This window comes from Pollicipes pollicipes, unplaced genomic scaffold (assembly GCF_011947565.3).
Source record: "Pollicipes pollicipes isolate AB1234 unplaced genomic scaffold, Ppol_2.1 Scaffold_1600;HRSCAF=1878_pilon_pilon_pilon, whole genome shotgun sequence".
Lineage (NCBI taxonomy): Eukaryota > Metazoa > Arthropoda > Thecostraca > Pollicipedomorpha > Pollicipedidae > Pollicipes > Pollicipes pollicipes.
Window position 1 is genome coordinate 15680052 of NW_023595962.1, and position 21862 is coordinate 15701913.

General features: G+C 57.6%; 1 protein-coding gene across 1 annotated transcript; it reads left to right on the forward strand.

The window, feature by feature from the left end:
• The first annotated feature begins 275 nt into the window (after positions 1-275).
• Positions 276-16350, forward strand: LOC119109191 (AP2-associated protein kinase 1). The gene is made up of 10 exons (XM_037232810.1): positions 276-742; positions 3721-3839; positions 9433-9566; positions 11582-11693; positions 12180-12248; positions 13412-13546; positions 14044-14176; positions 14611-14714; positions 15841-15956; positions 16320-16350. Exons 1-10 carry the CDS (start codon positions 613-615, stop codon positions 16348-16350), a joined length of 1083 nt encoding a protein of 360 aa, XP_037088705.1. The 5' UTR covers positions 276-612.
• Positions 16351-21862: the final 5512 nt, after the last annotated feature.

A 21862-nucleotide genomic window follows, 5' to 3' on the forward strand; every position in this document is an offset into this window, starting at 1 on the left:
AATATAAACAATACATTACACCCAGCTAAAAAGTAAGTTAATGAAAGAAATGCGCCTCTCCCTGACAAATTCGATATCTTTATTGGGTAGAAAACATCAAAATGTCAAAAATATGTGATATACCAGGTAAATTTTCAATTTGCTTAGAATTACGGACCATCTTACTCGTTTTATTGACACTAGGTGGCAGCAGAGCCTGGTTAACTTGGCGCACTAGGTACGAAAAACAGCGCATTTTGCGTCACTAAACAGTGTCCTACATGACATACGGAAGAACCCTAAGACAAAAGGGCTGTGGTTGGAGTGCAGGAGAAATTTGCGATTTATCGCCGAACAAATCATAGATTTTGCCCAAAACTTGTGTTATAGGGTTTGGCCATTGATGCATTGGCTATATAGCGCTACAGTGTATCGGTTTCAGTCAAGTGGCGCCGGTGGCAGCGACAAAAGAGGCGCTGGCGTGGTCCTCCACTGGGCGAACTCGAATTTGGAATTGTCAGCCTAACTGGGAAAAACTGCAACTGTCCCCATTCCGAGAGCTCTACTCTGGTATTCTGCATTCCTTGGGAAGCTACTGGATAGGGCTTTGCCAATTGTTGCTTCTAGCTGCCAATGGTCATGAGGAAGCTTTTTTCCAAGAATCCCAATGCTTCCAATCATTCTTCACAAAATACATCATTTGTTGGGAAGACCTTTCAGGTTGGAAGAACATCCGTTACTGTGGAAGATGTGATCGCTGAAGGTGAGACATCTGACAGGTGCTGGCTTTGATTCTGGGCCAGACCATACAAATATACGTATGCTGCACAGCGCCAATGCAGCAGCAGGGTCCTATAAACAATTCAAGTGCAGACACTGTGCAATTGTCAGAACTCAAGTTTGGTGCTTGGTCACAACTAATTCAAGCACAGACACTGTGCAATTCTCAGAACTCAGGTTTGGTGCTTGGTCACAACTAGTTCTACTACACAACTACTACTACACAGATAGCCAATGCTTTAAGGAATGAGGATTTTGGGTAATTCCAAGCAAAGGGACTTGTGAGCCATTTTTCAAGCAAACAATTTGAAAGTTAAGTGCAATTTGAGTTCACCTATATTCATTATGTGTTGCCCCCTCTGAAATGATCATTTTCAGGAAAGTGGTGTAAGATAACAAATATTGAGGATTGTGGCCCACTTATGAGTTCTTATTAATGATGTAACAACTGTTGCATTCAAAAATCCAAAACAGTAAAATTGGTCATTTTTGAAAACATGGCTTGTATTAACATAATATATTTTGAAATTACCAATTTTTGCTTTATGTTTTTTTTTTGGCAAGTTCTGTAATGACCTATGACCTGCTCACCACTAATACTTATCAAATGCTGCCATAGCTTAGGTGCATGCAATGTTGACAGAAGTCATAAACAAGTACAAAACCCAAACTGTTGTTATTTAATTCTATTTTGGTATTGTGGCTTTCTTTGCATAAAGATTGCAACCATGTTTTGCTTATCAGGGAAAGCTTGCATATCAATGTGTTATGGATTACACTGGAGAGGGGAGGGGCACTAATGCTGATAGTCAGTTAAGTTATGCCAAAAGACGCTGGCAGATCGTGATGAAAAAATGTGGTGTGGCATCTGCTAATAACATGCCAGTAATGTGCCACTTCAAGGTATCATGAAATATGTATGCAACTAACTTAAGTGGCCGATTATATGATAAAACCTTAAACTACATTGTTGCAATACATATTTTTAAGCTCTTTCCAACAAATCTTGACACAAATAGACTGTATGTGCACTTACAGTTTGTATTGTGAAAATGTTCTGGCTGTCTTTTAAAAATGACTGCTGTCAGATTCCTTCAACATATTGGGCAGGCACAGGCATTGGGCCTATTTTGTATTTTTACTCCATCTCACCCAGCATACAATGATCAGGAAGTTCCTGTACTGCAGGATATATCTATCAGCAGATTATTGGAGTGTTTCAGGCCATCCTCAACCACTGGAGCCAAGTGAACTCTACAATTTTGCCAAACAAGTCAGCAGGAGAATCCCAAATTCTGCACTTTGAGGTTCAAAAATACAATGCTATGTCATTTATCATGTTCATTGTGTTAAAGATCCATCTCTGGCAATGCAAGAGTCTCACTTTATGAAGTTTCTCAAGGTGTGCACTGGATTCATCAGTGCATACCACATTCCGTAAGCAAAGTATTATTTAAGTCAAACTATGTCTACTTTAATTCCCAGGTAAATTTTCTCTGAATCAAACTGTGTACACCACATATATGCGAAAATTATTTAAGTCAGGCTGCATGTGTGCATTTACAGAACTGGGTGTTATTCAGAAATATACCTTGTCATTTGTTTGTTCCACAGCTGTTTTTAATCAGTTCTGTTGGCAAGCATAAAGGAAATTCATTCACATAGCTGAAGTGCCTCTGGGCTAAACTTTGCTGTCTGTAAAAGACAGAAAGATGTATTTGACAACATTGTGGTTTTATGCAAATCTGACTTAATGGATTTTGTGGAGCCACTGAACTAGTCATGCCAAGTCAATGTCAGAATCCCACATGTGTGGTAATCCCATATGTGTCACAGTTTCCCTCTCCAATCATCATGTGTAGGTTAGGATGACATACTGGTACAACATTTTGTAGTCCTTGAACTTGACATCATGGGGAGTGGTGAGAGAAGGGTGGGGGTGGAGGATGAACTCCCCCACTATGGAGCTGATTTATTGGCTGGGGCCATAACAGCTGTGATGTGTGAGTGGCAGCGCTGCTGTCGGCGCACATTGGCGGCGTCAGTGAATGGTCAGGATTAGTGAGCACGTGACATGCATGGTGTCAAGTACTGCCCCAAAAGAACATTGCAGCCAGACGACGGGTTCCTGTTCTTGTAAAATCCATGAGAACTGCACTGTTACGGCTATGGCATTGCGACTTTTTCGGACGATTTATGCGCAGATTTAGCGTAAATTCTTTTTGGGATAGCTGTGTCTGTGACTAGAAATTACGCATATGGGCCCGTTAGCTGTCGCCAGAAGAGAAAGCCTCACTTCAACAAGATACAAGTGTGAACATGACGTAACCACGTCGGGTAACCTCACTCGTCGCATCACCGGAACACGTAACGGAAAACGCTTACCATTCGCCGCTGTTTACCCGATTGCCTTGTTTAACGACAATATCGTGCCGCAGTATTGCAGCACGACAGGCTGGATAGGTATCGCGATAGGGTAGATCGCCACGGACCGTTCACCCAGCTGGCTGGCGGCGACGATGTTGCTCTATTGTGTCGTTTGATCGGACAGCAGCGGCCGATCACGGGCGTCACCGACACACGGCTGCCACCGACACAACGGTGTCACCAACACAAGGATGTCACCAACACACGGCTACCACCAACACACGGGTGGTACCGACACACGGGTATTACCGACACACGGGTGTCACAGACACGCGGGTGTCACCAACACGGGTGTCCTCGACACACGGCTGTCACTGACACACGGGTGTAACCTGCACATGGCTGTCACGGACACGGGCGCTGCCTCGTCCCGGCAGCAGTCATGCTGGCCGGCTCACAAACAATGCCGCACAAACACGGCCAAACAGCGGCTCATAGCACCGCACGGCGGCGCGCTCCCTTGAGCAGCGGCCGCGGGCGCCCTGGCGGCGAGGCGCGCGTGCCTGGTGACCCGTGACCTGACCGTGCCCGCAGGCGGCTTCGCCATCGTGTTTCTGGTGCGCGGCCCCGGCGGCCAGAAGCTGGCGCTGAAGAGGATGTACGTCAACAGCGAGGCCGATTTGCAGGCATGCAAGCGGGAGATCCAGATCACGGTGAGTGACGGCGCCACGACGTGAGGCGGCGCGGCAGCTGGTGGGGGCGCGGAGCCGATTCGGCTGGGGTTTAGCCGAGTCACTGCGTTGAAGAAGAAGGAAGTCGTTTCATGGTTGACGAGAAGCGGTGATTTTCGCAATGGTGGCAACAAGGCAATGATGGCTATTTGATGTGGTTGATATAATACCGCTGGATGTGATGTGGTTAAGTTAACAGCAGTTAGTGGTTGAGATAACGGCAGTTAGTGGTTGAGATAACGGCCGCAGTATGTTAATTAATTAAGTAACGGCCGGTAACGGTAACGGTTAATTAATTAATGAAGTATGTTAATTAAATAACGGCCGCGGCAGTTAATGGTTAATATAGCGGCAATTAGTGGTTGAGATAACGGTAGTTACTGTAATGGCCGTTAATGTGATGATGGTAACTGCAGTGTTGGTGATGTGATTGTGTGATGTATGCCTCAGAGTACCGGTTCGTGCGTAAAGCAGAGGTAGAAAGTCGGCCAGCGGAGCCGCCGACTGACGGCGCTGCCAGTTTCGTGAATTTATAGGGGTTTAGACCACCAAACTGTGTGTCGGCGGGCTGCTTCTGGCGCGATCAAAATTCCCCTCCCCCTTAAAAAATACTTTCAGCCCAGACAAGGCTGAACCAGTGTGGGCGCCAGGTGATGAAACTGTAGTCGGTGTACGCGAAACACAGAAAACAGCAAGGCTGGGACACCTGAAACACTGACTTTTGGGCTCTGTCTGCGGCCATAATGCGAATACTACGACGCAGACATCATAGTAGTATTGATGATGGATGTCTATAGTAGTAGACATAGTAATATATACTGACATCAAGTACTATTGAATGGTAGCCTCTTCTAGTGTTCCCCTGCTAAAGTTAAAACTTAGCCGTCTTCGGACCTCGTGAAGAGAAATTCCGTCCAAAAATACAGATATACGAATGTAGGTAGCGTGCTGCAGCGTTCTACTTATTTAAGTAACCGCGGTTCTGCGGTGGGCACGGTGCCCGCTAAATCCGAGATGCGCCACATTGGTGGCGGCTGCGGCGAGACTGTGAGCGGGCGAGCTGCGTCCGATCGCGCATGATGCAACGCTCGGCCGTGGTATGTGAGCGTTACTGCACGCTGGAGACCATCGGGACCGGGGCTGCGGTCTCGCGCAGCGGAGTCGAGAGCAGCCAAAGTCTGGGGTTTCGGCATGGCGTAATGATCAGCTGCTGGCTGACAGGCGGAAGCCTGAGACACAACGTGATTGAAATGGCGAACGGGAGCGCTCGTTACAGGCAATCGAGGGAGTTCCCGGTAATCCTGCCGAAGGCTTGAGCGACAGTAGTCCTTCCCGTGGCATGTCTGAGTGCTGCGCAAATATGTGATGTATTGGAACCTCACACATGGCGTACTGGTTACAAGCGCACCGCGCTCCCGCCGTTGCCACTGAAGGCGTGCTGTTTCAGCTTATAAGGTTGAAATGTCAGAAGTCGCCGCGTGATATGCAGCACATTGCCCCCGGATCTGGGCTTGGACGCGTGCATATCAGGACATCCAGTTTAGGACGCGGTCGTGACGCATTTGCGGCACATATCAATGTCGTCTGCGCGTCGTGCAACGCTAGTGCAGTGTGAGAGCATTCTTTTGAACGCGATATGCACAAGGCGGCCGGCGCGTACCGCGTGGACCTCAAAGCAGCGTCTGGCATTGAGCGGCCGTGCACGACGCGTCCTAGTGAGGCATCGCTGACAGGATGTTGGCCGGAATGTGTGACCCCGTTGTACTTCCGGGAATCACCCGCCGGCGGGTGGCTCTGAGCGGTACGGCCACCGCCCACCGCCCGCCGCCCGCCGGCCGCCGCCGCCCACCGCCGCCCGCCGCCCGCCGGCCGTGGCGCTTCACAAACAGGCCCGAAGCGACGACGCGCGTTTGGTCTACGCTTCGGGACCGTGCGCTGGTTTGCCGTGCCTGTTGAGCCGCGCCACCGGGCGCCGCTGTGATCTGGGCTCGTGCTGTCGGCGGGCGCCGGCTGCGGCCCGCTCGGCTGCGGCCGTCGGTCGTGATCTCCGGATAACCGGGTGCATTGGCGCGCCGTCCGCCGCGGTCACACCAGCCGCCGCCGGCGCGGATGGTCGCGGTTTGTGCCGTGGGTTCGGAGATCCGGGCTCAAGTCGCGCCCGGTGCGCTTTTCGGAGGAGGCGGCGCGACGGTCGCGACGCCGGACGCGAAGACGGCGTATCGGGGCCGGGAGGGACCGGGGGAAGCCCGCGGCTCGGGGGCCTCCCCGCGGTCAGCGTCGTCCGCCAGGGAGGCACCGAAGTCGGGGCGGGGGGTCAGCCGCCCCCTCGCCTCCAATGGTCGACCTGAAGCGCGCGGCGGCCGTGCGACGCTGCGGTGGGCTCGGCGCAAGAGAGCGTGGCACACGCTTCGACCCTGTCATCAGGACGTGGGCGTGGCGTGGAGGGGGTATCGCCTGCTCCCCCTCTCATCCAACCTCCGGTGACGGGCTTTCTGACGTTTTCCATTTCTGTCTTCTGGCTGCGCAGATCGGCGCGAGTCTCATGATGGGATCGTCGTCCTGACTACGAGTTCTTAGCTCGTGAACACCTCGGGCTCCGTGCTGTCGCGTTTGGCTTGTTGGCTTGGATGTCTGGGATGCAGCTGGAGTTTGACAACAGCTCTCAGACGATGGACGCCTTCGCCTGTGCATTCGATTCGACACGATCAGGGAATGTGGCGCCGGCATTCGGCGGAAGGCATTTGAAACAGCAGCGTTTTGCGATGGAGTCCGACTATCAGCGCAGCGGAAAAGCCAAACATAGCGTAGCCGTGCGGCCTATCAGGCGTGCTGTGTGCACTTGCGCCCACCCGCTGGCAGTCGCACACCACGGGAAACTATTCTGCACACTATAACCAGAGTCCGCTATGTGAGCGTGTTTCAAGTTCGGGAACTCCACGTGAGGGCGTGAGGTTCCAGTCGCCGAGCGCCCCGTCCACTCCGGGAGAAGGAGCGGCGGAACCGGTCAGCGCTGATGTGACTGGCACTGCCCGGCCATGCCTCAGGAGTTTCCACCGCGTTACCGTTTCGTAGAATTGTGGGTGGTTCATGAGGTGCAGATGCCGGTTAGCGCTCTATGATGAACGTTGCGTTGATGCAAAGCAGTGGCGACGGCTCCCGAACGGAGGCTTGGCGAACGCGTTGCCTCTCGCAGACGAAAGACAGTGATAAGCGGGTTTTTGTGACTTGTGGGGCCGAAATGCGTACTTTTCGCCGCAGCTGATTCCGTGATCACGTTTCTGCTTTCGCGGACTCCGCATTTTCCAGAGCGGTGCCGGCGTTTTCCTGTAAGGGTACCTGTTCGCTGCCAAATGTGGCCGCGGCTCCAGGCTGCGGACCGACCCCGGGTGGTATTTTTCTGCTCGCCTGTTCGCGTGCGGTTGCATTGCTCACTGGCCCCGTTTTTCTGACTTCGCGTGCCGCTGTGGTGGAGCAGCTTTTAGTCGGACGACTGTGTTTTGTACCGACGCCAGTGGTGCGTCGCTGGCGATGTCGGGGCCGGGAATGTCTCCAGACAGCCGTATTGTCTGGTTACTCAGCGAAATTGGGAAAGTGAGGAAGCGAGAGACTGAAGTTCCGATATGTAGTAAGATGATGTCGTGGAATTCGGTCTCCTGACTGCACCTTTTTCGGAGCCTGACCGTTGTCCTGATATCATGTGGACTCTCAAGTCTCCGCGCTGTCTACCGACTCCGTATCATTTCTTGGTAATCTCCTGTCTATTTGTCCGAGTGGCACCGCACTGTGTCCAGTCCTTTGTCCTTTCTAGCCCTGGGCTGTGTCTTCGCAACCTCATATGAGAATGGTCTACAGTCTCTGTATTGGCTTCCAACTGAATTGTTTCATGGCTCTATCATTGTGTTTTGCCCTGACTGTAGTGTTCGAACCCTTGGGTATGTCCATAAGCGTGTGTTTTTCTCAGCGCACCACACGTGCGTGCCATGGGCTACTCTAGCGCGTAGGCTGGCCAACTGTCAAAGTAATATTTTTGCTGAAGGGAAAAATAAATAAATAAAGAAATTTAAAAAAAATTGTTTCACGAAACAAAAATAAACTCGTCATTTTTGTTTCGGCGGCTGTCGCCGCTATCATAGGATTTTGGGATGCTCATAGCGCAGTGGTTCAGCTGGGCGTATGTAGAACCAGAGGTGCGGGTTCGATTCCCCCGGTGCCCACTTTTCCCGACATGGTGAGAGACAGATGACGACATATTACCTCAGCCGCGAAGTGGGCCGTGAAGCCGCAGTGGAGCATGCTCATAGGATTGCTTTCTTCTGTCTCCAATCGGGTCATGCTGTGCGGTCTATTCTTTTAGAGAGGAGATGCCAGGGGAGTTCAGATGATACGTTTGGAGATCGAGCACGCGACTTAGTTTCGTCATATTTGTTGTCAGTTAGTGGTGGCGTATCGATTCCAGCTTTGTTGTATGTTTGAATGTTTAAGATGACTTAAACGGACTTTTGAGCCTTAAACATGACTTACGCTACAACAGTCTAGCCTAGATGTCAGTTCGAGCACACTCGAGTATGCATCGCACGATACGTGTTGTTATATGACGTCATACATGACGTCATCGGCTTTCGACGCGCGCCCGGCCGAGCTGAAACCGAGGCGTCTTTCTGAAGAAACCATAAAAGTTCCCGGACTCTGTATTTCCGTTTGGTTCGTGGCTCCTGATCCGGTGCATTCTTCTGACTCTCATCTCGACAGTCTGTGCTGGCTTCTACCTTGCCTTTGTATGGTCTTTTGACTGTGTTGATCCCTGCTCTACTTAATCCTTCGACTTGGTGTTATTTCTTGGCCGCGTAACGTGTTCTGATCTCGCTTGTCTCCGGTCTGTCCTGTTAGTTATTGGGTTTTACGGGCGCATCACCTGCATCGGTTATTCGTGCTCTCCTGACTCCAGTATTCTAGCATTCCGGTTAATGCATTTTTGTGACGTTCCTGTAACCTATAGTCCATGTTTGCTTCCGAATGTGCTGTGGCCTTTTGGGAGTGCCTTTTGGCGGTGTTTTATCGTTTTTATATTGTCTTCAGCTTTGTTCTCACCCATCTTTGTACTGTCTACTAACTCACTTGTCCACGGACTCTATTGTCTCCTCTTTGTCCATTTACCCTGACTTGTTAATCCTGAATGCGTTGACCACCGACTGTCTTGTTTCTGAGCGCCGCGTCTTTCCATGACTGTGCCGTCCTTTCACCCGATCAATCTTCTGGCTGTTCTCTCCCAAACTCCATATAGTGCTCCTGCTTTGTATTTTCCGTATTCTTTGTTGTCTCCTGACTCCGATATATTTCTCGACTACATGTCACCTCATGACTATCGTATCCCGACTCGGTGATGTCTGCCGACGCCGTGTAGTCCCCCGACTCGGTGATGTGTCCCGACTCGGTAATGTCTCCCGACTCGGTGATGTCTCCCGACCCGTTGATGTCTCCTGACTCGGTGATGTGTCCGGACTCGGTGATGTCTCCCGATTCGGTGATGTCTCCCGACTCGTTGATGTCTCCTGACTCCGTCTCTCCGTCGCTGCAGTCAAGCCTGAGTGGCCACCCCTACATCATCGGCTACGTGGACTCGACAGTGCGCAGCTGTGGCGGCGGGGTGTACGAGGTGCTGCTGCTGATGCCGTACTACCGCACCCACGTCCTACAGATGATGAACGAGAGGTGAGCGCCGCCAAGCGATCGGAGGGGGGGGGGGGGGAAGGAGAGAGGGCGGTTCGGTGGGTACGCTCAGGCCGCACTTGACGCTGCTTTTAATTTTCGGCACTTTTTACACCCGTGCTTTTCACAAGTCCTTATCTCGAACTTTGTGGTCCTCATCATGCGTTTGGGTTTACAGTCGCTCGTGGTCAAGTTCATATCTTAGTATATTTTCACAAGCGGCAACTTCTCCACTCTGCACACCCGATACATCCGGCTGTGGGTACAAGTCCCGCGTCTGACATCAGTCAGTTTTGTGTTCTGTCTAAAGTGCTGTGAAGACGGGATGGGTGGAGCCCTTGTCAGCTTGTGATGTACTTCAGATTGTTACGAATCGCTCCGAATCGTTAGCCAAGTGCGATTTGCGAGCACGCTTTGAGGATGGCGGAGACCCATGATGCACGTGCAACACTGTACTGGCTGTCCAGCAGCCAGTGCATTCAAGTGCTGGACGGACGTGGATTGTGAAAAGGCTGCTAAGTAAACCTCGTGAGTCAGGAGAGAAGGCCACAGTTGTGCACGCCGTCAGTGTTTTACCGGCATTCCTGCGACCCCGTCCGTTAAAGTCCCTCTGCCGCGACCTATTTCCACACTATCGGTATCAGCTTCAGTGGATGCCACCACTCGATTGCGGAAAATCATTATTGGTAGGTCACCGTAGACAGGTGGCTTTTTGGTAGAGGCCGTGGCCGCTGCCGACGGTGGAGCATCCGTGGTGTTTGTTGCTACCGGCCATGATTATATCACGAACGTCCGGGAACTCCGTGAGGAAGAAGCTGATTGGCTGGCATTCGGCGCAAAGTCGTTGCGTTGCAGCGATGTGCTTTAGAATAACAATTTCAAAGCGATTGGGTAACCCAAGGGGTCTTGGCCTGTTGGGTCCGTCTGGACGGGGTCACGACCTGTCTGGACAGACGGGCATCTGCTTCTTCCGCCGCGCCCTGTTTCTCGGAGTATCGTCGCCGCCGGACGAGCGCTCACGTTTAGCGAGCCTCTGTCACCGTGGTGTTGTGCTGTCACGCGCTGTCCCTCTAAATAGACGCGAAATAGAAGTCATAGTATTTGCCTGTTGTCGGGAAGCGTAAGCCATTTGCAATGTTATGCCTTAGGGGTGTTCAGTGGCCATGTCTGAATTTTTCGGACGCTAAACCGCCGTTGTAGCGAAAAGGCTCTCGACTTTTTCCCGCCGTGCTGATTTAACAGCACAGTATACGTGCCATCATTGAACCAGACTCTCAGTTATTGCAGCACGGTCGGCCACGTCTTTGTTAAAATAGCGCGCTAACCAAACTAATTTGTCACTTATCAAGTCTGTGTTCGACGTGTTCGAAACACATCAGCTGCAATTCTTACGCCGCCGACGTACGTATGCTCGGCGTCGGTCTCAATTCACATCGAAGGCCGCGCCCAGTCTCCGCAGCAGACCCGCGGGCTATCGCTGTCTCGGAGGCTCGGCGCTGCTGTCGTCCCACGTGGCTTCGCAAAAATCGATTCTCTCTTTCTCCCGCTCTCTTCCAAAGCTTCAGAGCGCGCTGCCATGGCGCTGACCCCGATTCGCGGTGATATATTTGCGCTTGATCGGCTGCGAATTGGCTCGCGCGGCGTGGCAGCGTCGGGACGGAGACGTCACGAGACGGCCCTCGTGCCGGCCCGCGCGACCTCGCCTGACCGTGTGATGCGGGGCCGAGAGTTGCCGCCTCGACCGTGCGGCGGCCGTCGCTGTCCCATTACCCCAACCCCGACTGCTGTGACCCTGCCTCGGAACCTCCGACTCCGGCTGTGACCCTTCTGATCTCGGCTGTGACTCCTTTGACCCCGGCTGTGACCCCTCTGCCCCCGGCTGTGACCCTCCGACCCCGTGTGTGACCCCTCTGACACCGGCTGCGCCCCCTCCGACCCCCGCTGTAACCCCCCTGACCCCGGCTGTGACACCTCTGACCCGGCCGTGACCCCTCTGACCCCACGCCGTGTCCTTGCAGACTGCAGACGGGGTTCTCGGAGCACGAGGTGCTGCGAATCTTCAGCGACGTGTGCGAGGCCGTTTCCCGGCTGCACCACTGCCAGACGCCCATCATACACCGCGACCTCAAGGTCAGTCGATGAGCAGCACACCGGCGAGGTCACGCCCCGCCGGCTTTTTGGCGGTGGGAATAGTGCGATGTGACCTTCTGTGGTCTGGTGGTAACGCGTTTGTCGCTGTGGTTTGTCACATGTCTGTGACGTTAAGGAAACAACTGTGAAGTGCGAGGCATACGCCGTTGGTTGCGATCGAGTCCATCGTCTCGAATTTCGCGCCAGATCACGCGACACTGATTTACCATTCATCACAAAATGCCATGCCTGGCGATATCGTTATGCGTACGTGTCACGGCCCAGTCAATGGTCACAAGTGGACGGCTAAGGGTGCTGCCGCTGCTCGCTGCCGGCGCGGGAGTCCGCGTCAGGTGCGTCGAAATCGACCCCTCGGAAGCAGGACTGGGCACAAACCGCAACCCCCCGCCACCCGGTCCTCGCGGACTGCGATATCATTCCCTGGCGCGCGGTGCCCGCACGGTCGACGTTCGCCGCCGTTTTCAGGTGGAAAACGTCCTACTCTCCGACGACGGCAAGTTCGTGCTCTGCGACTTCGGCTCGGCCACCGCCAAGGTAGCGTCGTCTCGGCGGTGTGCGGAGATGATGTGCTGTGTGTGTGCCTGCCAGACACCGTACCTTTCCGGGAGACACTCGAACGTTGACTTCCGGGGAGTGGCAGGAAAAACGGACTTGCACGTTTGGAATGAGCCCCAAACCCGTGCCAATGTGTTTGCCCAGCCCTGCTAGGTTAAACACATGCACGGTATCGGACGAACTCATCGGCACGGGTGACGTCATAAACAAACTCATTGGTGCGGATGACGGCATGTGTAAGGGGCTGCTACAAACCAAGCGGCATATTGAATTCATCCGGGGTGCTCACTTGCGTGATCCCAAGCCTGGAACTTATTGATCGCGCTGAACGCTATGAGGAAAATGTCACAGTTATGTCCGATTGTTTGTTGTGTCAGTTGTCCGGTTAAAATGGATCACGCCTCCAGCACCACAGCTTTAGCATTTCTTCTGGTATCGTAGAACTGTGGCTTCCGTTTGTCGCGCTGGCTCGCCTGGCGGAGTTTTCACCTTTGATGGATGGATTTGATGGATGCAGACCAGGGCAAAACGCACAACAGCAAACTGCGGTCAAGCGCTTTGCGAGTACTTTTAATGACCAACAACTAAACAAACTACACAGAAGTCATTTGGAAGTACCTGTTTAAATGACCAACAAGTGAAAAAACTACAGATACGTTTTTTGGAAGCATCGACGGGCCTCAAATGCCTATACCGTAGGAATTGTCCCACATATTGGCTTGGCGAGTCCGTTTGGCATGCAGCAAGCGCAAGCTGGGCCTCTCCCATAGCTCGCACAAGGCAGCATTGGAGCGCCTCCCTGTCTCTGATGTCTCACGCATCGTCGGACTCCTCCGTAGTGTTCGGTGTCGCCGCATCGTCCGGCGACACCGAACACTACTCCGTTACCACGCATCCATTTGGACAGCGCGCGTCTCATCATCCTATCTGAGACACGCGCCAGACGTGTGGGTCGCCGGGCTCCTCCGTAGTGTTGGGTGTCGCCGCATCGTCCGGCGACACCGAACACTACTCCGTTACCACACAGCCATTTGAACAGCGCGCGTCTCCTCATCCCATCTGAGACACGCGCCATACGTGTGCGCCGCCGGCTCGCCGGTCTCCGCCGGGTGGCTGAACGGACGGCGTTCTCGCCACGACAGGTACTGAACCCGGCCAGCGGCGGCGTGCCGGCCGTTGAGGAGGAGATCAAGAAGTACACCACGCTCAGTTACCGCTCTCCCGAGATGGTGGACCTGTACTCGGGCGCCAGCATCACCACCAGCAGCGACGTCTGGGTGAGCGGGCGGGCTGCAGCCACCGAGGCGCCGGCGCTGGCGGTGTGCTGAGGCTGCGGCGTACGGAGGAAGGGCGGTGACGCGTCAGGCGACGTGATGTGTCAGACGTGCCAGATGTATCAGACGTGTCAGATGTGTCAGATGTATCATGTGTGTCAGACGTGTCAGATGTATCAGACGTGCCAGATGTGTCAGACGCATCAGATGTATCAGACTGCCAGACGTGTCAGGCGTGTCAGATGTATCAAGCGTGTCAGATTATTAGACGTATCAGACGTCTCAGACGAGTCAGACGTGTCAGCCTTATGGAACGCCCCCCCCCCTTTATGGGGGGGGGGGTATCGGGAGCGGGAAGGGTATGAGGACCTAGCGCCCAACCGACGCCCGTCCTCTGGCAGCGGAGGGGCGTGGGTTCGATTCTGGACGGGGGCGTTTGCTTTCAACCCTTCCAACACGGCGAGTCAGCCGCTAATGCCGCCGGCGCCGCGCCACCGCAGGCACTGGGATGCCTGCTGTACAAGCTGTGTTTCTTCACGCTGCCGTTCGGCGAGTCGGCGCTGGCCATCCAGAGTGGCCAGTTCAGCTTCCCCGACAGCTCAAAGTATTCCAAGCGGTTGCACGCCCTCATCCGTAAGTGGCGCCTCCCTGCGCGCAGAGGCGCTTATGTGCTGTGTTTGTTTGTGATGCTGGTGTAGTCGTCGGTTTTGTGGGACGGGGGTCAAATGAGCACTACGAACGTATCTATTCTGTTGGTGTGTTATGTTGGATTGTGTTCGAAAGCGTAGCGGGTCTTCAGTGGGTTAGGTTGTGTTTCTCTGGATGTTCGCTAAAGTTAGGAGTTCATGCAGTCTCATGGTTCCGTTCGGGAGAGTCTAATATGAGCGATCACGTGACTACCTCCGCAGTAGCATCGTCCGCGTCCTTGTGACGACCACCGCTATCATCGTCTTGCCAGGTGTCTGCCGCCTCCCCCCGCGTCGTTGGAGGAGGCCGGTGAGCTCTGTTCGGAGGCAGCCATGCCCGGCACGCGGCACGCGCCGCTCACACTGCGCGCCCCGTTACAGGCTACATCCTACAGCCGGATCCCGCGCTGCGTCCGGACATATTCCAGTTGTCCTTTCTCACCTGTCGTCTGCTGGGCAGGGAGTGTAGCGTGCAGAACCTTCACGTGAGTGTCGCGGTCGCGGCCGGCAGCCGGCGACGGGTTATGTGCAGCTACTGCCGTCGTCCGAGGCAGTCCATGGGCTCGCTAGCTAGTTGAAATAACTGCATGCCTCGGATCGAGTAATGGTCTGAACGACTACCCTCGTCTGGCATGCTAGTGTGTACACAACGCTTCGGCCAGTGGATGGTCAACAGGCGTTGTGTATATGCCGCTATCACGCCAGCCGAGGACGGCAATCCGAACAATCAGTCCATCGGAGAAAGTCTCGATCATTTCGTAATGCTAGGATGCATGCATGTTGGTGTGGTGGGGGTGGGGGTGAGAGCGGGGGAGGGGGGGGGGGGAGCAGCAGTCTACTGCGGCCCCTGCAGCTGGGTTTATTCGGCCCTGCATGCACAGTGAGGCTGGTATGGGGCCAGCCAGCGGACCGCCGACGGCCGAGTGCCCGCTGCTCTCATTGTCCACTCCCGGGCGGCACGGTTGGAATGCACACAACAGATGCGGGACGTCCAGACGCAATGAGTCACTCGGACGGACGTGCGCGAGCGGGCCGGCCGGGGGCGGCAGGGCGCCTGGTGGCGCGCGTGGCGCGAGACCGGCGCGCCGTAACCGCCCGGCGCGCCCCGCCCCGCCACGCCCCGCTCCGCCCCGCCCCGTCCCGTCCCGCCGCGCCCCGGCCCGGCGCCGTGCCCCGGGGCGTTGGGCGGTCCGTTACCTCGGTGGGCTGCCGGCCGCTCGCGCTCGCCCGCGCCCTGGAGGGCGGAGAGAGGCGTCCTCGCGGTGGCTGTGGACTTGGTCCAGGGCAGGGGGTAGCTGTGTGTCTAGGCTGCGCTATCGGGACTGAATTGGGGACATCATGGGAAGGATTGGAGAAGAAGGGAGGTTGGCGTCTGTATTGTGCCTGCGCTGACGCAGTGGTATGTGCCAACGGTTAGCTTTAATTGTGCATCGCCTTGGTTTGTGTCGTGGAATGCAGTCATGCCAAGGTTTGGGGTGTTTACCAGATTGCCAGATTTACCAGATTGCGTGGGTATATTTGACGTCGGATATCCCGCCTCTGTGGCTGCTCCTGGCGGGAAATGGCCGTCTCAGTTGTGGTGTTGCCGCTGACACCGACCCGTCGTTGCAGAACGTTGCCGTTCCCGACATCGACTCGTTGCTTGGCGTGCTGGAATCGCAGGCGACGCCAGCGCCATCCGACGGCAAGCCGGCCACGCCCAGCTTGCGCGACCCGCCGCTGGAGGTGCTGACGTCGGTGGCGCCGCGCCAGCGCCCGAAGGCCGGCTTGAAGGCGGCGCCGGCGTCGTCGGCGGTCCAAGCGCTGCCGCTGCCGCCGCAGGGTGGGTAGCGCGCTGCTCGGGTGGCGCGTGGGTCCACCGCGCGGGGAGAGGTCACGCCGTCGGGAAGTGGGAGGGTCTGGCGCCCCCACCACCGCCACTGGCTCCGTCCCTCCCCCTCCCCCCCCCCCCCCTCCCGGACGGGTTTGCCGGTGTCTGTGGCGGCGGGCGAGTGGAGTAGTCCGCAACCACTGCTGTGCTCATCATCACTCGTGCGTGCGAACCATGTCACTGCCGATCGCTCCTGGTCGTACGCCGCTGGTGGCCAAAGCAAACGGCGCCGTCCAAACACAGCCGGCTGAGCAGCGCCATCGGCCGGCCGCGGACGGCGTGCGTCACTGGCCCGCCTTCCCCGACAGGCTCCGGCAAGCGGACGTCTGTGGCGCCGCCGCCGCCGCCGCCGGCGCCGGCGCCGGCGCCGGCACCGGCGCCGGCACCGGCACCGGCGGCGGCGGCGGCAGCGGCCGAGCCGCTCGCCAGCACGCCGCTGTTCGGCACGCAATTCTCGGACGAGTTCGCGCCCGAGCCGGCGCCTGCCGCTGCCGCTGCCGCTGCTCCCGCGCTGCCGCCCAGCCAGTTCGGCGACGACTTCGCGGCGGCGTCGCTGCCCGCGGACGTGGCGGCGGCTGCGGCGGCCGGCCGGCACGCGTTCGGCGACGACTTCTCACCTGCTGAGCCGGCCGAGCTGGCCGGCCGCCGCAGCCGGGTGGAGCCGGCCGAGCCGCCCGCTCGCTTACCAGGTGAGCGGGCGCCGGCGGAGGGCGGAGCACGCACAGGCGGCCGCTCTTGTCGCCCCTGTCTTCTTCAGCCGCTCTTGTCTTCGCCGGGGCCAAGACGAGCGCCGTCTCGACCCCGGCGAGCGGTCCGTGTCTTCGTTCGCGTGGTGGCCGCGCGGTGGTTGTGTGCGTTCGCATCCCCTGTGCGTGCGTGCGTGCGTGCGTGCGTGCGTGTATGTGCGTGTGCGTGCGTGCGGGTATCAGGCTGGTAGGTTTGATAGGCAGTCTCAGTGAGTGCCGTCTTTCTTATGTGTCCCCCTGTCGTCTTTCCCTGCTCTGTCTTGCGAGTTCTGATGTGCGCTGGTTTTCCGTCTGCTGCGTTCCCTGCGTTTTGCTCGTGTCTCTGTTGTCGCGTTCTCATGCTCTGTCCCCTGCCTGAATCTGATTCATGTCTGAGTCTGATCCATGTCTTAATCTGAGTTTGGGTCTGATTCGTGTCTTAGTCTGAGTCGTGTTTGAGTCTGAGTCTGGGTCTGATTTGTGTCTGAGTCTGGGTCTGAGTCGGAGACCGTGAGCACACAGTCCACCGGCGACCGTCCCGCCGTCGCCGTGTTTGCCGTCGTGTGTTCGTCGCCCTGCCTGGCTGACCCCTGACCTGACCTGACCCCGCGTGTGGCCGGCGGCAGGCGCCGGCCCGGTCAAGGCCGGCTCTGTCACGCCACCGGAGCTGAGCTCCTGCAAGCTGGTGGCGCCGCCGCAGCGCAGTGGACACCGGCGCAACGTCTCCGACACGAGCACGTTCAACAAGTGAGACCGGCTGCCCGCCAACGGGCTGGACCGAGACGGGCCGGGCTGGGCTAGGTCGGATCACGCTGGCATAGCATGTCGTGCTATGCCAGGCTGTAGGCCCCAGGCTCCAGTCTCGTCCTGCGGCGTCTCTCCAGCGCTGGTGTGATGTCTCACTTTCCTTTCGAATGAGCTTGATGTAGACGAAGTGTAGATGACGTATCCAGCTGACGGCGTTACCGCGCCGACGCGTGGTTCGGCCTCTCAGGTCTACGATGGTTCGGCCGCTCAGGTCTGTGATGGTTCTGCCGCTAGGTCTGTGACGGTTTGGCCGCTCAGGTCTGTGATGGTTCGGCCGCTGAGGTCTGCGATGGCTCGGCCGCTCAGGTCTGTGATGGTTCGGCCGCTCAGGTGTGTGATGGTTCGGCCGCTCAGGTCTGTGATGGTTCGGGCCGCTCAGGTCTGTGATGGTCCGGCCACTCAGGTCTGTGATGGTTCGGCCGCTCAGGTCTGTGATGGTCCGGCCGCTCAGGTCTGTGATGGTTCGGCCGCTCAGGGTCTGTGATGGTCCGGCCACTCAGGTCTGTGATGGTTCGGCCGCTCAGGTCTGTGATGGTCCGGCCGCTCAGGTCTGTGATGGTCCGGCCGCTCAGGTCTGTGATGGTTCGGCCGCCCAGGTCTGCGATGGCCCGGCCGCTCAGGTCTGTGATGGTTCGGCCGCTCAGGTCTGTGATGGTCCGGCCGCTCAGGTCTGTGGTGGTCCGGCTGCAGGTCACTGATGTCGGAGACGAGCCAGTTCATCGCGCCGCACCAGGTGGACCGGCCGCGGCCGAGCGCCAGCCGCGGCGCCGCCGACCCCGGCCAGAGGTCGCCGCTGGAGGTCAGCCTGCAGCCGCACACCCACCTGTCCGGCAGCGCCTCCCAGGTCAGCTCGGGTCACGCTGTGCCGGTGCTGTCGGTGCAGGGCGGTGCAGTGCCGTTACTGTCGGTGCGGGTCTCAGCTGCTAGGTCAGTGGAGGGGACCAGTTGGTCACGTGTCTCACCACTCTCGGCTGAGGCGGCGCTGCCAGTCGATTGCGAGGTGATGACGTCACGGCGCCCCGTCATCGGCGGCGTCGCGCCGGCCGGCCGGTGACCCCGCGTGACCCCGTGTGACGCTCGCCGGCAGACGCTGCCTCCGCCGCCGCCGCGCCCCACCTGGAACCCATTCGAGGCGGCCGCGCCGCCCTTCAGTCAGCTGGCGCCGCGTGACGTCACGGCCCCGCCCCCAGGTGAGCTGAGGGAGAGGGGCGGGGCTACCCGCGCAGGGGGGCTGTCTGCGCCGACCTGCGGGACGTCACTTGGCGTTGGCTTAAGTCAGCTCTTTATTGCGAGTTGGGGGAGGAGCGGCTAATGCGTCCCCCTGTCGGTGCCGTGCAACTCGTACCGCTGGATCCCGTAACATCGGGCGGGGGCGGCCTGCGGAGACTGCTACATCGGCCAGCCGACGGCAGACAGACAGACAGACAGACAGACAGACAGACAGACAGACAGACAGACAGACAGACAGACAGACAGACAGACAGACAGACGGACGGACGGACGGACGGACGGACGGACCAGACCAGACCAGACCAGACCAGACCAGACCAGACCAGACCAGACCAGACCAGACCAGACCAGACCAGACCAGACCAGACCAGACCAGACCAGACCAGACCAGACCAGACCAGATGGACGGACGGACGGACGGACGGACGGACAGCCGCCCCCTCCCCACCCCCGACCCCTCGTCTGGCTGGAGCAGGAGGTGCGAGGAGTGGCCACGAGCCTCGTGCCGCGGCTCTAGGGCTGCCCGGCTCTGACGTATTTGACTCCGGCCCGATCGGCGCCGAGCTGTTGCTGCTGCTGCTCTGCATGTGGTGCCTGTAGCGTTGAACCTCGTGGCACTGCCCCCCCCCCCCCCGCCAGAAGTTTTCGAAGGAAAAGTTCTCCCCGCCAGTCGGAGTAGAACCCGCGACCTTTGGCTCTGAGCGTGTGTTCAGCCCTCTTGGCTTTATAGTCTCGCGTTGCGACTGCTGAGCGAGCCCTGTTGTAGCCGTTTGCCCCACGCTCTCTCTCTCTCCCGGACTCCCGTCGCGCTGCGCTCTCCCCGCCGGCTGCAGTGCTGCAGCCTGGCCCAGTGTATGTGTGCGTGTGTGTGTGTGTTGTCACTAACCTTCCACCGGTGGCCTTTGCTGATCGCACGTGGTGCTCGCACGTGGTGCTCGCACGGCGGGTGGTGCACGTGGCCTGGGTGGGCAGGGCCGGGCTTCCCGGCGGCAGAGGCGGCTGGCGTGCGGGCGCTGCTTCGGCGGCGCCCGGCGGCTTTCAGTGGGAAAGGGCGAATTGGAATGTCAGGTCCGTGGCTGGGGTCTGATGTGCTCCCATCTAGGGTTGTTTTCACATCGGGTTTCTGTAAGGGCTAAAATTCGGTTGCGGGATGGAACGCCAAAGACTCTGAACTGTTTTATGGGGCTTAGACGAGCCACGATGGGTGATGGGCTATCCCGATACATTCCCGGGCACAGTTTTCGGGGTTATTCTCTCACCGTCCACGCGCGCTGCCAACGACGTAAGAACACGAAAAGGGGTGTCATTGCCGGGTGGTTAGCGCATTTGACTCCGACGTTTGGGGGGGGGGGGGGCTGTTTCTAACCCCAGTAAGTCAGGGCCCCTGAGCGTTGATATATGTGCAGTCGTTGGCTTTACAATAGCTAAACATATAACATAACAAAATAAACATATATCTCCCCTCACAAACAAATAATAAAACGTCTTGCTCACGGGGCGCCACAGCAGCGTTACTTCTTGCTGGAGAGGGGAGAGGGAGGGTGCCGCAGCCCCCCGCGGCCGCGCCGGCCTGCTCGCCCGCGCCCCGCGCCGGCCCTAGCCTGGCGCTGTGAGCGGCGGAGACGGGCCGTCCCGAGCGAGTAACGTCCGTGTGACCCGGCAGCGCCGCCGCCGGCCGCCACTAACCCAGCGCCGGAGCCGGAGGACCCGTTCGGAGCCGCGCCGTTCGTGCTGCCAGGTAACGCCGCTGGCCGCCGCCGGCAGCGCCGCTGGCGCCGCTGGTGCCGCCGCTGGCGCCGCCGGTAACGCCGCTGGCGCCGCTGGTGCCGCCGCCGGCCGTCGGTCGCCGCCGCCGCCGGCCTGGTGCGGGCCTTGTGTGGACCGCGGGGCCGACGCTGGCGCGGTGGTGGCCGGCTGGGGATGGGGCGCGGAGGCAGGGTCAGGTCAGATCAGATCAGGTCAGGTCAGATCAGATTAGGTCAGATCAGATCAGGTCAGATAAGGTCGGATCAGATCAGGTCAAGTCAGATCAGACTAGGTCAGATCAGACTAGGTCAGGTCGGGTCAGATCAGATCGGGTCGGGTGGAGCTTCTTGCTTTGCCGCTCTGCTAGATGCATGGATACGCTCGGAGCGGTGGTGATAAGGACGCTCTGCTCTGGACTTGTCGGTCTTGGGTCTAAGCCCTCCCCCCCCTACCACGCGTCCACCGCATCCCATATGCCTGGACTTGTTGGTATTGGGTCTGAGCCCCCCCCCCCCCCTACCACGCGTCCAACGCATCCCATATGCCTGGACTTGTCGGTCTTGGGTCTGAGCCCCCCTCCCCTACCACGCCGCCACCGCATCCCACACGCTACCCAACTAAGACATCCGTCTTGAAATGGCCCTGGCGCTCAGTGAGACGTCAAGCGCCGATCATCATAATTGGGGCTTGGGGAGGGGGGAGGGGCAACGCCGTGCTGAACTTACGTTTCACAGCCGGGGCGTGGCTGACGCTGCGGGCGGGGCTGCAGACGCATCAGGCGGCGCTACGTCCGGCGTAATCCGTCTACGCTTTTGGTCCACTGCCGTTCGCCCTCTGGTGTCAAGCGGGTTGCTTAAGAACCTGTATTGATTGGTGCTATGGGAGTGACGTGGCGCGCTCCGGCTGGCTGGTTGTCCTGAACGCGGGGGCGTGCGCCGAAGCTGTCGTCTGCCGGAGCAAAGGTCACCCCGCCTGCCCCGCCCGGCCCCACCCACCCAGCCACCCTCAAACCCCTTTAGCTCACGGGTGCCGACTTCGCAGTGTTCTCTGGGGGGCTTTGCAGCGACTCTCTCAAGTGATCCTTTAGCGATTCTTGATGTGATATCGATGCCTTTGAGGTTTTCAGAGAATACCCAGAGATCATCTATGTTGTCTTGCATATGGTCCGCACACCCATTGGCAATGTCGGCAGGCGGCAGAGGCCGTCGCGTTACGTGGTCGGTGGTAAATCGCGCCTGTTTGTGACAAACGTAAC

What these genes read in the sequence shown, in the direction of transcription:
- LOC119109191 (XM_037232810.1), top strand. Translation starts at nt 613, where the DNA reads ATGGTCATGAGGAAGCTTTTTTCCAAGAATCCCAATGCTTCCAATCAT. An exon ending in TCATACACCGCGACCTCAAG is followed by an intron (nt 11,694 to 12,179) that starts GTCAGTCGATGA and finishes CGCCGTTTTCAG; the next exon opens with GTGGAAAACGTCCTACTCTC. An exon ending in CCACCAGCAGCGACGTCTGG is followed by an intron (nt 13,547 to 14,043) that starts GTGAGCGGGCGG and finishes GCGCCACCGCAG; the next exon opens with GCACTGGGATGCCTGCTGTA.